At 44.1% G+C, this 14698-nt stretch overlaps 1 protein-coding gene across 3 annotated transcripts in view; it reads right to left on the bottom strand.

Moving 5' to 3' along the window:
- dhrs11a (dehydrogenase/reductase 11a) overlaps positions 1 to 14698 on the bottom strand; it is a 67906-nt gene that overhangs the window by 16561 nt on the left and 36647 nt on the right. For all 3 annotated transcript variants that reach the window (XM_038814140.1, XM_038814139.1, XM_038814138.1), the window contains exon 2: positions 10565 to 10774. In XM_038814140.1, coding sequence (XP_038670068.1) covers positions 10565 to 10684 — 120 coding nt within the window. In that variant the 5' untranslated portion in view covers positions 10685 to 10774. The remainder of the gene's footprint in view (positions 1 to 10564; positions 10775 to 14698) is intronic.

Raw genomic sequence — 14698 nt, 5'->3', positions numbered from 1 at the left:
GCGGAGGTAAAAATCACTAAAAATAGTGACAGGTTAATAAGACAATAAAAAGCAAACAAAACACCGAGCTTAATTTTAAGGGGAAACTGAAAAGCAGAAAATGTAAGTTAAACTTGTATAGCTGCACAGTGAATCTACACTAGAGTACCATGAATATCTCTTGGTCTCTATATGGTAAAATGGACATTCAGATGCTGGAGAAAGTGCAAACAAGATTTACCAGAGTGATAAAACGAAAGATTGAACACATTGGGCGATTTTCACTTGAAAAGAAAAAACATGATAGATGTATTTAAGATTATGAAAGGGTTGATAGGTAGACATGGAGATTTTTCCACGTGCAGGGGAATTTTGTGTGCTGTAAATAATATGGAATAACATGCGCAGAATATTCTCTGGATGAGTAACTTCAAAATTTCTCCACCAAGGATGGTTTGATAGCACCACCAACAATGCTGAGGTGGTGAGTCCAGAAGGACAACTGCTGCCAGACTGGGTTTGTGGCAGGTGATGAGAGAACTAACACAAGGGAGTAAACCTACCTCACCTCGTCCTCACCAATCTTGTCCCAGATTCATCTGTTCATGACAGTATTGGTAGAAATAACAACTGCACAGTCCTTGGGGTTCCAGGTCATGTTGCATGGCATTACCAATGTGCCAACAGCTCAATTCTAGGCATCCATGTTCAGCTGTGGCTTCTCAGCAGCAGCAGAATTGTGTAACATTCAGAGGCCCCCAGGTGCATGCCCTTCAGACATGATGGACCAAATGACCTCCCTCTAATGCTTCAAATTTCAATGATCACCATCAAGCCAATCGACCAACTCTGGTACAACGAGAATGACATAACAGTCTTATGGGAGCAACATCAGACATTGAGATGCCAATCTGGTCAAGTTACAATACAGGACGTTATTCATTTAAATGCCAAAAGCAGTATGCAATAGATGGAGCTGAGAGATCCCATAACCAATGGATCGCGAGTGTGAAGTGGACAAAGCTCTGTAGCCCTGCCCATCCAGTAATGAATGGTGATTGATAATTGAGCAACTAACAAGGTCCATGAATATTCCCCAACCCTCAAAGATGGCTGAGCCTAGCATGAGTGCAAAAGACAAGTCAAGTCTGAAGTATTTGTAATCAGTGGCAACAGAAATGAATGGTTCTTCACAGCCTGATCTTTGCATTCTACTGTTAGAGATGGCAATCTTCAGATTATCAAATCCAGTGATTATCCAGTCAGGTAACAGCTGAGTGGGTTTCGCCCCCCACAACCCAAAGATGTGAATGTTAGGTGGATTGGCCACGCTAAATTGCCACTTAATTGGAAAAAATGAATTGGGTACTCCAAATTTACTAAAAAAAGAAAAAGAAAAGGTAACAGCTGAGTGCACTCACTACGGCTATGTGCCCTGATAATCACCTGGCTATAGTGCTGAAGATCAAATGCAGCAGAACTAGCCATGCTCCTAACTAACCAATCCAGTGGAGGCCAAAATACCAATATGTATGGAAAATTAGTAGAGTACTTCCTGTTGACAAAATGGTTGTATGCACCATGGTCATTTGCCATCCTATCAGCTTTTTGCAATTGGGAGTAAAGTGATGAAAGAAGTCAACAGTGCTATCAAGTGGTACTTAGTCATCAATAATCTACTCACTGTGGCTTAGTTTGGGTTTCATCAGACTCACTCAGTTCCAGATCTAGTTATAGCCTTGGTCTGAACAAAATACCTAAATCTGAAGGACAACTGCCTTTGGGAAAGTACTGGAATGTATTATTAAGATAAATATAGCAGGACATTTAGAAAATCATAATAAAATGGAAGAGAGTCAATATAGTTTCATAAAAGGGAAATGAGGTTTGACATATTTCTTAGAAGTCTTTGAGGATGTAACAAACAGGGGAAACAGTACATGGAGTGTATTTGCATTTCCAAAAGACATTTGAAAAGGTGCCACATGTTGTTGTAAAGGTTATTTGGTTTCACAGAGTGGTCTGAAGGCTCGAATGGTTGAACATAAAACCATTTATTGTTCACCAATTGTGTACATTTAAAAAAATTTTTTTTTAAAGAGTACCCAATTCATTTTTTCCAATTAAGGGGCAATTTAGCGTGGCCAATCCACCTAGCCTGCACATCTTTGGGTTGTGGGGGCGAAACCCACGCAGACACGGGGAGAATGTGCAAACTCCACACGGACAGTGACCCAGAGCCGGGATCGAACCTGGGACCTCAGCGCCGTGAGGCTGCAGGGCTAACCCACTGCGCCACCGTGCTGCCCCACCAATTGTGTACATGTCCAACATACTGCCCTACACGTATGCTGTCTCCATGCCAATTCCTTCCAGGCCCTATGCAACCCAATCTACTATTATTTGACTCTCTATGTGGATGGTACTGTTCTCCTGTCTCATATTAACCCTTTCTCTGCTGAGCACTCATCCTACACAAGGAAGGCTAATATGCCAGATAAGGGCTAATGAAGTTGAGGATAATACATTAACATGAGCAAAAGTTTGTTAACTAGCAAAAAACAGAGTCAGTATAAATGTGCCATTTTCAGGTTGACAAGCTAGCCAGCAGAATGTCAAAGGGATCAATGCTGAGGCCTCAACTATTTACGATCTGCACCAATGTTTCAGATGAAGGGACCAAGTGTATTGCAGCCAAATTTGCTGAGCATACAAAAATGGGTCGGAAAGTAATTTGAGAGAAGAACCCAAAGTCTGCAAGGGATGGCTAGGTTAAGTGAGTAAGCAAATATTTGGTAGATGGAAGATTATGAGCGCCATTCTCCCCTCCCCAGGCCGGGTTCACGCCTGGTCACTGCCGGCGTGAACAGCGCGCGACAGGTAAGTGTGGGGCCTGTGGGGGGCGGAGAGAAGAACGAGCACCACGGGCGTGCTCGCGAGGGGACTGGCCCGCGATCGGTGCTCACCGATCGTCGGGCCCGGTGTCTCAAAGAGACGCACTCTTTCCCCTCCGCCGCCCTGCAAGACCAAGCTGCCACGTCTTGCGGGGCAGCGGAGGGGAAGACGGAAACCGCGCATGCGCAGGTTGGCGCCGGCCAACCTGCGCATGCGTGGCTGACGTCACTTAGGCGCCGCCGGCTGCGTCATTCTCGGCGCGCCACCTTGGCGCAAGCGTCAAAGCCCGGCAGCCGAGTTTCTCCCAACGCCGCTCCTAGCCCCCCCCCCCCCGGGGGGGAATAGGGGGCGGGGGGGGTGGGGGGGGGGAATAGGGGGCGGGGGGGGGAAGAGAATAGGGGGCGGGGGGGGAGAGAAGAGAATAGGGGGCGGGGGGGGGGAAAGAGAATAGGGGGCGAGGAGAGGCCCCCGACGTGAAACACTCCAGGTTTCACGCCAGCGTCAGCCGTTGCGGAGAATTTCACCCTATGTGGGGTAAATGAAAGGTTGTTCGCAATGGCAAAAGAATAGAAAAGCATATCATTAATTAATGGAGCGAGAGTACAGAATGCTTGGTATAGCGGCATCTGGGTGTCCTTGTACATGAATCACAAAATGTTAGCATGCCGGTACAGGGGCAGATGGAAATTGGCCTTTATTGCAAATCAGATGAGCATAACAGTAGGGAAGTCTTGCTACAATGAACATACTTGGAGTACTGTATATGGTTTAGGTTTCCTTATTTCAGGAGAGATACACTTGCATTGGAGGCAGTTTAGAGAACATGCATACAATTATTCAAGCTAGGAGGAATCGGCTATTCAATCCTTCGAGTCTGCTCCACCACCTCCACCAAAGGTTCATAAGATTGATTCAATGAGAGGGATTTGTACAATGAGAGGGTTGGCTTGAGAAAGATTGAGCCTACACTCAAAAGAATGAGAGGTGATCTTATTGAAACACAAGATTGGAGGGGGCTTGACAGAGTAGATGCGGAGAGGATATCGCCTCTCATGGAGGAATCTGTAATTGGCAGACACACAGTTTCAAAATAATGGGTCTCTTATTTAAGATGGAGGTGAGAAGCAATTCCTTTTCTCAGAAGGCTGTGAATCTTTGGGATTCACTTCCCCGGAGAGCAGTGGACGCTGAGACATGGATTATATTCAAGGCTTTTTATTCTACAAGGATGTCAAATGTTTATGGGGGTCAGGCAGGAAAGTGGAGTTATGGTCATTGTTATTCAATGGTGGGGCAGCTCAAAAGGGACAAATGGCCTACTCGTGCTCGTATTTCTTATTTTCTTAAGGTAGGGCAACTGTGTTCAATACAATGGCAGCATTAGACCGAGTATGGCATTAAGGAGCCTTCGTGTAAAGGTCAATAGTCACGAGTGGAAAACTCCCCAATGGACACAGCCATAAATTACACAAATTTTCACAATCCCTCACATAAATGCCTGACTTTAGTTTATTTAAACGTTTCAACTGAAAGTCATTTGTTGCTACAATGTTAAAGCATCATAACTGAATGGCATAATGTTGCTCATTACAACCAGCACAACCTCATTGTACACTGAAACCATGGCAACAGACATCTGCTGTAGAAATTCGTAACAATTTTACTCAAGCACAGTTAGTGCATACTGAACAGGAATTACAACCCAACAGATTTGTGAGCTGAATAAATCGCAGTTAAATAATTCAAGCACCAGTTTCTTGCTAAATTAATATTTAAATGGTATTGCCCCTATTCAGTTTGCATTCTAAGGTTTTTATGCCTCTGGGTTTAAAATCCAAAGTATTGAAGAATGTCTAATGGGCAATTAATAAATAAAATTAAAGCCACTAAACAGGAAATGCGTTCTGTATCATCTGTACATATTACAATGATCTCAGTCAATCCTTGTGTACCAAGTTTTATTCATTAAGACTGATGGACATGAGCTACACAGGAAGCAAATTATGTATGAAACAGGTATTTGGCATCAGTCTTCACTCCAGAGGATACAAGTAACATCCCAGAAGCAGTTATAAACCAGGAAATGGAAGGCGGGGAGGAACTCAGGATAATTACAGTCACTAGATAAGTGGTTCTGAGTAAATTGTTGGTGACGCAGGCTGGTTAGAGCCTGGTTCTTGATCGATCCTAAAAGTGGCAAATGAGATCATTGCTGCATTGGTTAATTTTACAAAACTCCCAAGATTCAGGAAAGGTCTCCTTAGATTGGAAGATGGCAAATGTAACTCCATTATTTAAAAAAGGGGAGGAGACAGAAAGCAGGAAACAACAGGCCAGTTAGCCCTATATCTGTCTTGGCAAAAATGTTAGAAGCTATTATTAAAGTTATAGCAGGGCACTTGGATAAGTTCACAGTAATCAGGCAATCAACATAGTTTTTGTGAAAGGGAAATCATAATTAACCAATGGATGGCACAGTAGCACAGTGGTTATCACTTGCTTCACAGCGCCAGGGTCCCAGGTTTGATTCCCGGCTTGGGTCACTGTCTGCGCGGAGTCTGCACGTTCTCCCTGTGTCTGCATAGGTTTCCTCCTACAAGTCCCGTAAGACGTGCTGTTAGGTAATTTGAACATTCTGAATTCTCTCTCCGTGTATCCGAACAGGCGCCAGAATATGGCGACTCGGGGCTTTTCACAGTAACTTCATTGCAGGGTTAATGTAAGTCTACTTGTAACACTAATCAAGATTATCACCACTCACTGTGTAAAGAAGTTTATTCTAGTGCAGCATGGTGACGCAGTGTTTAGCACTGCTGCTTCGAGGTCCCAGGTTCGATCCCAACCCTGGATCACTGTCCGTGTGGAGTTTGCACATTCTCCCCGTGTCTGCGTGGGTCTCATCCCCACAACCCAAAGATGTGCAGGTTAGGTGGATTGGCCATGCTAAATTGCCCCTTAATTTGAAAAAGAATAATTGGATGCTCTTAAATTTATTTTTAAAAAAGGAAGAAGTTTCTTCTGAACTCCCCATTGGATTTCTTGGTGACTATCCTACATTGGTGAACTCTAGTTATTCTCCTCCCCATAAGAGGAAACATTCTCTCTGTATCCACTCCATCCAAACCCTTCATTATTTTAAAGACCTCTATTAGGTCACAAGTCAGTTTTTGTTTCCAAGAGAGAAGAGACATAGCATGCCAAAGCTTTCCCGATAATGTGTACCCGTAGATTTCTGATATTGTCTTATAAATTTTCTCTGCACCCTCCCCAGTGTCTCCATAACAATGTCTTGCTAAGTTGGCCATAAAAAGAGCAAACCAAGCGCTAGTCTTTATTTCTATACAAATAAAATTGAAAAGTAGGTCAATTAAGCAAAACCTGCATCGAACCTTGGTTAGTAACATAGTGAAACCTGCTAAAGTGCTTCACTGGAGCATTATTCAACATTATTAGGGTGCATCTAGGAGGGGAGTATCTCTGAAAAAGGGGGAAACTTGTAACATTCTTCAGACTGGTTCACCTTTCATTGGTCCTTACCAGCATCCAGCTCTCACCTGTGGTTCCAGGTAGTTGTTTTCATGCAACAGCGGATAGGAAACCGCCTTGAAAAGCAGGGAAAGCAGGTACAGGTAGCCGTGTGTCTCCCCATTGGTAAGTTGGGAAGCTTGTGTATCGAGACATGGACAGTTTACTCCAGACATACAAACAAGCAATACCACTTTCATTTGACCCTTTTGAGGAAACTACTCAGAATCAGATGGCAACACTAGTTTCCTGATCCTGAGATTTCCTCCCAGTCCACCATGCCTAGTGTTCAGCCTCTCCTAAAGAGAACTCAGCGAGGATGGGCAGTATATGTCCCTAGAATGCCTGCCAAAATTGACAGGAAGAGTTCAGAGGCCAGAAAAAACACTTTATGGGAACCCTGAAGGTCTCATTGAAGAGTTTCAACATCATCCCCGAGGTCAACTTCAGCTAATCTGGAACACCGTGGCCTATGTTGACTCTTCCGCAAAAGTTCACATACACATTCTAATATTTTCCTGGTTCTCTTACTCCCAACAAAATTGACTACAGGTCTTCAATCCAAATGTAAAGTTTGCCGCAAGTATCTTTCAGTTCAATTTCATCAGTTGTTCCTATAAGCAGACTTGACTTGTGCTACTCAATATCTACTTGTACAATTCACAACCAACAGAGGAGATTTAACTAACTGTGAAGATTTCAAATCCAACATTAATCCCAACAAACATGCTGAAGAAATAAATATGCTGCTTCCTCTGACTATGACACTCAGACTCAGAGGGTTTTGACAAGATACCAGATAATAAGCTGATTATTAAGGTATGGTTGTGTGGAAGTAGTAAGCACTTCTTGGGTTCGAAAACATCACTAAATGGAGATACAGAGCAGTCAATTTTCAGACTGTTGCTCTTTACATTATTTGAGATAAATGATTTGGAGAATTTCCCACAAATTCCCAAATGATGCAAAAATCTGTACAAGTGGTAGGAACTTGGATGATTACAATCAGATGCATGTGTGATGGGGAATGGGCCGACATCTGAAATGTGTAATTTAATATAGATCAATGCAATGATATGCATTTGTGCAGAGCTCATGCCCAGTATTTAGTTCAGAAAACACTCTAGCTGGAAAAAGATCCAGGTATGAAATGACATGAATCATTGAAGGTTCATGACCAGTATTGCAATGTTATACCAAACTTAATTTAAACCTGACCCGTATGAGGTGATGTACTTTGGAAGGAGTTACAAGATAAGAGAATACTCAACGAATGGCAGGACACTATGAATCTCAAAGGAACAGAGGGATCTTGGGATACTTGTTCACTGATCCCTGAAGGCAGCAACAGGTTAATAGGGTAGTTAAGATAGCACAAAGGACACAACTTTATCAGTTGTGGCATAGATAAGAGCAGGGAGGCTATGTTGGAGCTGTACAAAACTTTGGTTAGATCACAGCTGGAGTATTGTGTGCATTTCTGGGTGCCTCAGTACAGGAATAATGTGATTGCACTGCAGAGGGCGCAGAGGAGATTCACCAGGATGTTGCCTGGAATGGAGCATTTGAGCTATGAAGAGAGGCTATAAAGAGAGACTGGATAAAATCAAAGGCCGAGGGTCAGACCTGATTGGGGTGTATATGATGAGGGGTACAGTCAAGAGGCAGCTGTTCTCCTTAGCTGAAGAGTCAAAATGAGGGTCATCATTTTATGGTGAGGGCAGGAGATTTAGTGGGGATCGGAGGAAAGAAATTTCCACTCAGAGGGTGGTGGGAGTCTGGAATGCAAACAACTATTCATCACCATCCGGTTTCCTGTAGTGTCAATTGTCCCCCCCCCCCCCAATGTGCCTATTTTGCCTTTTATTCCATGAACTAGAATTTTGCTGAAAAGTCTGTGGTGTGGCACTATACCAAATCCTTTTGAAAATCCATATACCCCCACATCAACGCCCTAATAAATGTTCGCCATTATCAACTCAGAAAACTCCAGCAGGTTAATTAAAAATTATTGCCCTTAATCAATCCATGTTGGCTTTTCTTAATTATCATGCACCTGTCTAAGTGACTACTGATTTTGTCCTGAACTATAGTTTCCAGCAATTTCCCTCCCACTGAATTCTGTAGTTGCCAGCATTATCCTTGTTCCCCTTTTTTTGAACAAGAGTATAACATTACAATTTTCCAGTCCTCCGGTACCGCTCAATGTTTGAGGAAGACTGGATGATTATCACCACAGCCTCTGAAATTTCCATTCTCACCTCCCTCAGTATTCTTGGATGCATCTCATCCAGTCCTGATATCATATCTATTTTAAGTAAAGATAGCCTTTTCAACACCTCCTCCTTGGCAATTGTAAATTCATCGACTGTCCCAATGATCTCCTCTCTTACCTTGGCCTGGGTAGCAGCACCGGCCCTAGGGTTGCTTGCGCCCCGGGCAAGCTGAACTCCGGCGCCCTTCGGGGGGGGCGGGGGGGGGGGGGGGGCGGGAGGGGCCGGAGTGACCACCGGCGAGCCTGGGTCCATCCGCCATGTTTGTGCGGGGCGGCCTGAGGGAGGGCGGCCACCGCGCATGCGCTGGTTGGCACCGGCCCAACTGCGCATGCGCGGGACCCGAGTCTTTTACGCGGCACCGGGTCTCTGACGCCGGTCACGCACTCCTTCATGGCGCCCCCTAGCACATGGCGCCCCGGGCGACTGCCCGAGTTGCCGGTACCTTGAGCCGGCCCTGCTGGGTAGTATCCTCTTTTGTAAAGGCAGATGTAATACCTCTGCCACGTCTCCTGCCTACTCGTGCAAGTTTCCTGTTTTTTGTTTTATCCCTAATCAACCTTACTTATTCTTTTACCACTTATTAGTTACATGCTTATAGACTTTGGGAATCACTTTCTCTTTCATGTTAATTGCCAGTTTCTTTTCATGCTCCCTCCTTGCTTATCGGATTCGTTTTTTCACTTTCCTCCTATATTCAGCCTGATTTTCTATTGTATTTTCTACCTGACATCTGTCATACGCACGTTTTTCCTTTTCATCGTCACTTTTATCTCTCTTGATCCAGGGTGTTCTAGATTTATTTGCCTATCTTTCCCCTTCAAGGGAATATACCTCAACATTTCTGCGAATGGACATAGATAGGTTAAGTGAGTCGCAAAAACTTGGCAAATGAGTATAATGTAGGAAAATGTAAACTTGTCCACTTTGGAAGGAAGAATTTAAAAAAGCAGCATGTCATTTAAATAGAGAGAGATTGCAGCATTCCGCAGTATTGAGGAATTAGAGTACTGGTACGTAAATCACAAAGTTAGTATATGCAGGTACAGCAAATGGTTAGCAAGACAGATGAAAAGTTGCTGTTTATTTCAAGCTGAATGGAATATAAAAGTAGAGAGGTTTTGCTAGCGTTGCACAGAGCATTGGTGAGGACACATCTGGAGTACTTAGTACAGTATTGGTCTCCTTACTTAAGGAAGGATGGAATTGCATTCGAAGCGGTTCAGAAAACCGGACTGATTCCTGGATTAACGGGTTACCTTACAAGGGAATGTTGGAAAGTTGGGCCTGTATTCATTGGAGTTCAGAAGAATGAACGGCGATCTTGTTAAAACAGACAAGATTTTGAGGGGGCCTGACAGGGTGTTTCCCCTTATGGGAGGCTACAGCTATGGAACTCAAGCATCTTCCATTTAAGACAGAGAGGAGGAGAGATCTTTTCTCTCCAGAAGATCGGTGGTTTGTGGAAGTCTCTTCCCGAGAGAACAGTGGAGGCAAGGATCATTGAATCGTTTCAAGGCTATGCGAATTAGATTATTGATTGACAAGGGAGGCAAAGGTTATAGGGGGTAAACAGGAAAGTAGAATTGAGTGTATAATCAGATTGGTCATGATCTTAACAAATGGGGGAGCAGGCTGAATCTCCTGCTCCTAATTTGTATGTTCCTATGTATCACATCCAAGGTTTATATTTCAATAAGAATTCTGCCATAAAGTGGAAGGGGAGGCTGCCTTTCAATGTTACAAAACAATCCTACATCGGGATCACAGTTAACGTGGATTTTACAATAACGGACGCTAGAGATATTCTTTCCGATCAGAAAAGTTGCTCTCAACAACTTTTCAGTGCCAATGAAGTCCCTTTACAGCCCTTCTTAGTTATTAACACTCACATCAATCATGTTCCTCCAAAGTTCTGTCCTTCCTGATAACAGTGGCTCAGGATGGGCCAGACCTGCATTGTTGATACACACATCCACACCCTGGTGCAGTGTCTTGATGGCAGAAAACATGGAGAGAATCTCTTCCTCGCTGGTTAGGTCGCACTTGTATGGGACCAAGGTACCTGCATAGCCAGCACTCTCGCATTCCGCTGCTAGTTCCTGCAAGAAGAAAAAGGAAATGGTTAAGCATGGGTCCACAAGCATAGACCTGTGCTTGCAGCTCACTGAGAATTATTTTCATGATTCTGTTATATAAAGTTTGACCTTTTACAACACCATATCACTTTTGAAAGTCTGCCAAATGCAATTAACGAAGCACAGTGACTAATATATAGTCAAACATAGCAACTATATTCCTTATAGCAGGATCCCACAAACAGTAACAGGATGAATTAGGAGTTGATCTATTTTTGATGCTCTTGGTTGAGGGTCAAAAACAGCCCCCGCTCTTTAAATAGTGTATGAGATCTTCCGCAATTCAGCTCAACCATTGGAACAGGCAACAATTGCTTTAACAACAAGGGCCCCAACTCCAAAAATACAGTACTCATTCATTTACACATTGGAGAGTCAATTTAACTTCCTCAACTCCAGGTATGAGGCCAATGCTTCCATTTTGAGGGAAGTTTAAACCAATTCAGACATATTGGCATTTAGAGTCATAGAGTCTTACAGCACAGAAAGAGGACATTTGGCCCATCATGTCTGCACTGGCCATCACACAACTATCTATTCTAATCCCATGTTCCAGTACTTGGTCCATAGCCTTGTAGGCAATAGCATTTTTAATGCTCGTCTAAATGTTTCTTAAATGTTTCTACATACACAAGTCTTACCACTTCTAGTAATCATGGATGATTTAAATCTACATATTGATTGGGCAAATCAAATTGGCAACAATATAGTGGCAGATGAATACTACAAGTGTGTACAAGATAGTTTTGTAGACCAGTATGTTGAGGAACCAACTACGGAACATCCTTGAGTTGATATTACGCAACAAGAAGGGATTAATTAATAATCTTGTTGTGCGTGGTCTATTAAGGAACAGTGACCATAACATGATGAAATTCTTCATTAGGATGGAAAGTTGAAAGTCGATTCCAAACCTAGGGTCCTAAAGTCTTTCTTTTTAAAGATTTTTATTGAAGCTTTCCATTTTTACAATAGAGTTTACATCAAAACCCACATTCCCCATAGTAGATGGCACACAAACCCCTACCAAATACCCACCCATCCACCAAGATAAAAAAAACTACAACAAACCACACAAAAAACAATACAGCCCCCTGCCAGCCCAGCGACTGATGGTGATTAATTCTAGGTAACGAATGGCTGCCATCTCTGGCAGAACCCTTTAACTGATTCCCTGACGGTGTACTTGACTTTCTCCAGGTACAAGAATTCCAATAGGTCCCCCAACCATTTAGAGATGCTGGGCGAAGAAGGGGACATCAACCCCAGCAGAACTCGCCTCCAGGCAATCAGCAATGAGAAGGCAAGGACATCTGTCTACACTCCCACCTGTAGCCCTGGCAAGTCCGATACCCCAGAAATGGTCACCAAACGGGAGGCATGGTAGCAGTGGTTAGCAGAGCGCCAGGGTCCCATGTTCGATTCCTGGCTTGGGTCACTGTCTGTGTGGAATCTACACGTTCTCCCTGTATCTGCGTGGGTTGCCTCCGAGTGCTCCAGTTGTCTCCCACAGGTCCCTAAGACGTGCTGTTAGGTAATTTGGACATTCTGAATTCTCCCTCAGTGTACCCGAACAGGCGCCTGAGTGTGACGACGAGGGGATTTTTACAGTAACTTCATTACAGTGTAAATAGAAACCGACTTGTGACAATAATAAGGATTATTATTATTAAAGGACAAGGCTCCAACTCAATATTCAGAATTGCTGACATGGCATTGAAGAAGACGACCCAAAAGCTTACCAATTTGGGGCAAGCCCAGAACGTGTGTGTGTGATTGGTCAGCCTGCCGGAACATTGCTCGCACCAGTCTTGTACTTCAGGAAAAAAAACACAACCTTGTTTTGGTCAGGTGCACCCTGTGCACCACCAAGCCATGCACATGAAGGCGTAGAGTTCATCCTGCGAAGGGCCTCATCATCTAAACATAAGCCCCAGCTCTCTCTCCCACGCCACCTTCACTTCATCCGCTGAACCCGAGTCCTCAAACACAACTCGCCCATAAATGCCAGACATGCTCCACTCTTCCAACCCCGCCAGCAAAATTATCCTTTCCAACAGAGATGCCCGCCTCAGGAAATGCTGGGAAGGCCACATGCACAAAATTCCTTATCTGAAAGCATCTGAACAAATTTGTCCCTCCCAGCTCAAGCTTCGCCATCAATTCCTCCAAGCTGGCAAAGATCCCCGAACTTCTCCAGCCCCTTCCCTTCTCACACCCCAAACATTGCATCAAATTTTGATGGCTCAAATAAATGATTGGCATAGAGACGGACTAGCCTCGACAAGGCTCCAAGCTTAGAATGCTGTCTGAATTGTCCCCATATCCTCAAAGTAGCTACGACCACTGGATGTACCATGAAAACACGGAAGCACGGCAGTCACCAATGCATCCAAGCTGGACCTCTCGACATAACCTCATTTCCATCTGCTCCCATACAGAATCTGGGTCACTGCACCACCCCAGCATCTTCTTAACATTGGCCGCCCAATGATAATAATGAAGCAAATTTGGTAATGCTAGGCCGCCCGACTGCCTATCCCTTTGAAGAACCACTTGGAGTCTTGCCTGCAGATGTAACAGATGAAATCAATCTATTGGCCCTCCCAAAATAAGCTTCAGGGAGAATGATAGGAAGACATTGAAATCAAAACAAAAATCTAGGAAGAATATTCATTTTGGCAGATTGGACTCTGCCCATCAGGGACAAAGGAAGGTTGTCCAATTTTTGCAGATTGGACTTAACCTTGTCCACCAGACTTGCGAAATTCAATTTATGCAACTGGGCCCAATCGTGGGCCACCCGGATTCTCAAATACTTAGAGCTGGCCAAATGAAAAGGCAACACCTCCAAGTTGGCTCCCCTCCCCAAGGGGTTAACCGGAAAACATTCACTATGTAGTCTGAAAATTAACCAAAGTTCCTCAATAGCCACCCATAGTGGGGACCGGATGAGTGACATAAAGCAAAAAATCATCAGTATATAGGGATACCTTGTGCTCCATCCCTCCCCTCCTTATCCCCTTCCACTTACCTGAAGCCCTCAACGCTATGGCTCAATCACTAATGCAAATACGAGGGGAGACATCGGCCACTCGTGTCTGGTCCCCCTTTTCAAATGAAAGTATCCCGAACTCAAGGTATTAGTGCGAACGCTAGCCAAAGGGGCCGCATATAACTACCGTACCCATGAAATCAATTTTGGCCCTAATTAGGGCTTCTCCACCCCACCGTTTCAAATGCCCTCTCAGCATCTAAGATACTATCACCTTGAGCGCAAGTTCCTCAGAGAGGGAGAGAACCACGTTCAACAGCCTCTAGATATTGGCTGACAATCACCACTCCTTGACAAAACCTGTCTGATCCTCCACAATCACCTCGGGAAGACAAGACTCCAGCTTTACCGCTGGACAAGATGACAAGAGAGGACAAGATGCATATCAAATGCAGACTTCAGCCGGTTCCTTTGTGCCGTCATCATCTTTGCGAGGGCGGAAAATCTAACCTCGCACATGTGGGTTGTTATGAAGGGCAATAGAAACAAAATGCTTGTTTAACTCGGCACTGGGTACTCCTCAGATGCGCTCCTCTAGGATGCTACCAGCCTCATGGACATGTGGTGTGTTTCTAGTGTGATGTCACAGGTGAGGTGCTGAAGTTCAGTCTCTTCATTTGGAGTCAGCTGTAAGTTGATAAATGACTCTGGGGTCTCAAATTCAGCCACCTCTTTTTCAAAATCTGAAACTTCTCTGGAAAGTAGTGACAAAAATTGCTGATCAGCACAGCCAGATGTGACTGAATAAGGCTTGCCAGTCTATTGACAGTTCCTTTATGAACACTGTTTTCTTCGATATATCGTAACAGTGTGGGGAACATGTAGTAGTTTCA

Source organism: Scyliorhinus canicula, chromosome 12, assembly GCF_902713615.1.
Source record: "Scyliorhinus canicula chromosome 12, sScyCan1.1, whole genome shotgun sequence".
Classification (NCBI taxonomy): Eukaryota; Metazoa; Chordata; class Chondrichthyes; order Carcharhiniformes; family Scyliorhinidae; genus Scyliorhinus; species Scyliorhinus canicula.
This window is presented reverse-complemented; position numbering and strand designations above follow the sequence as displayed.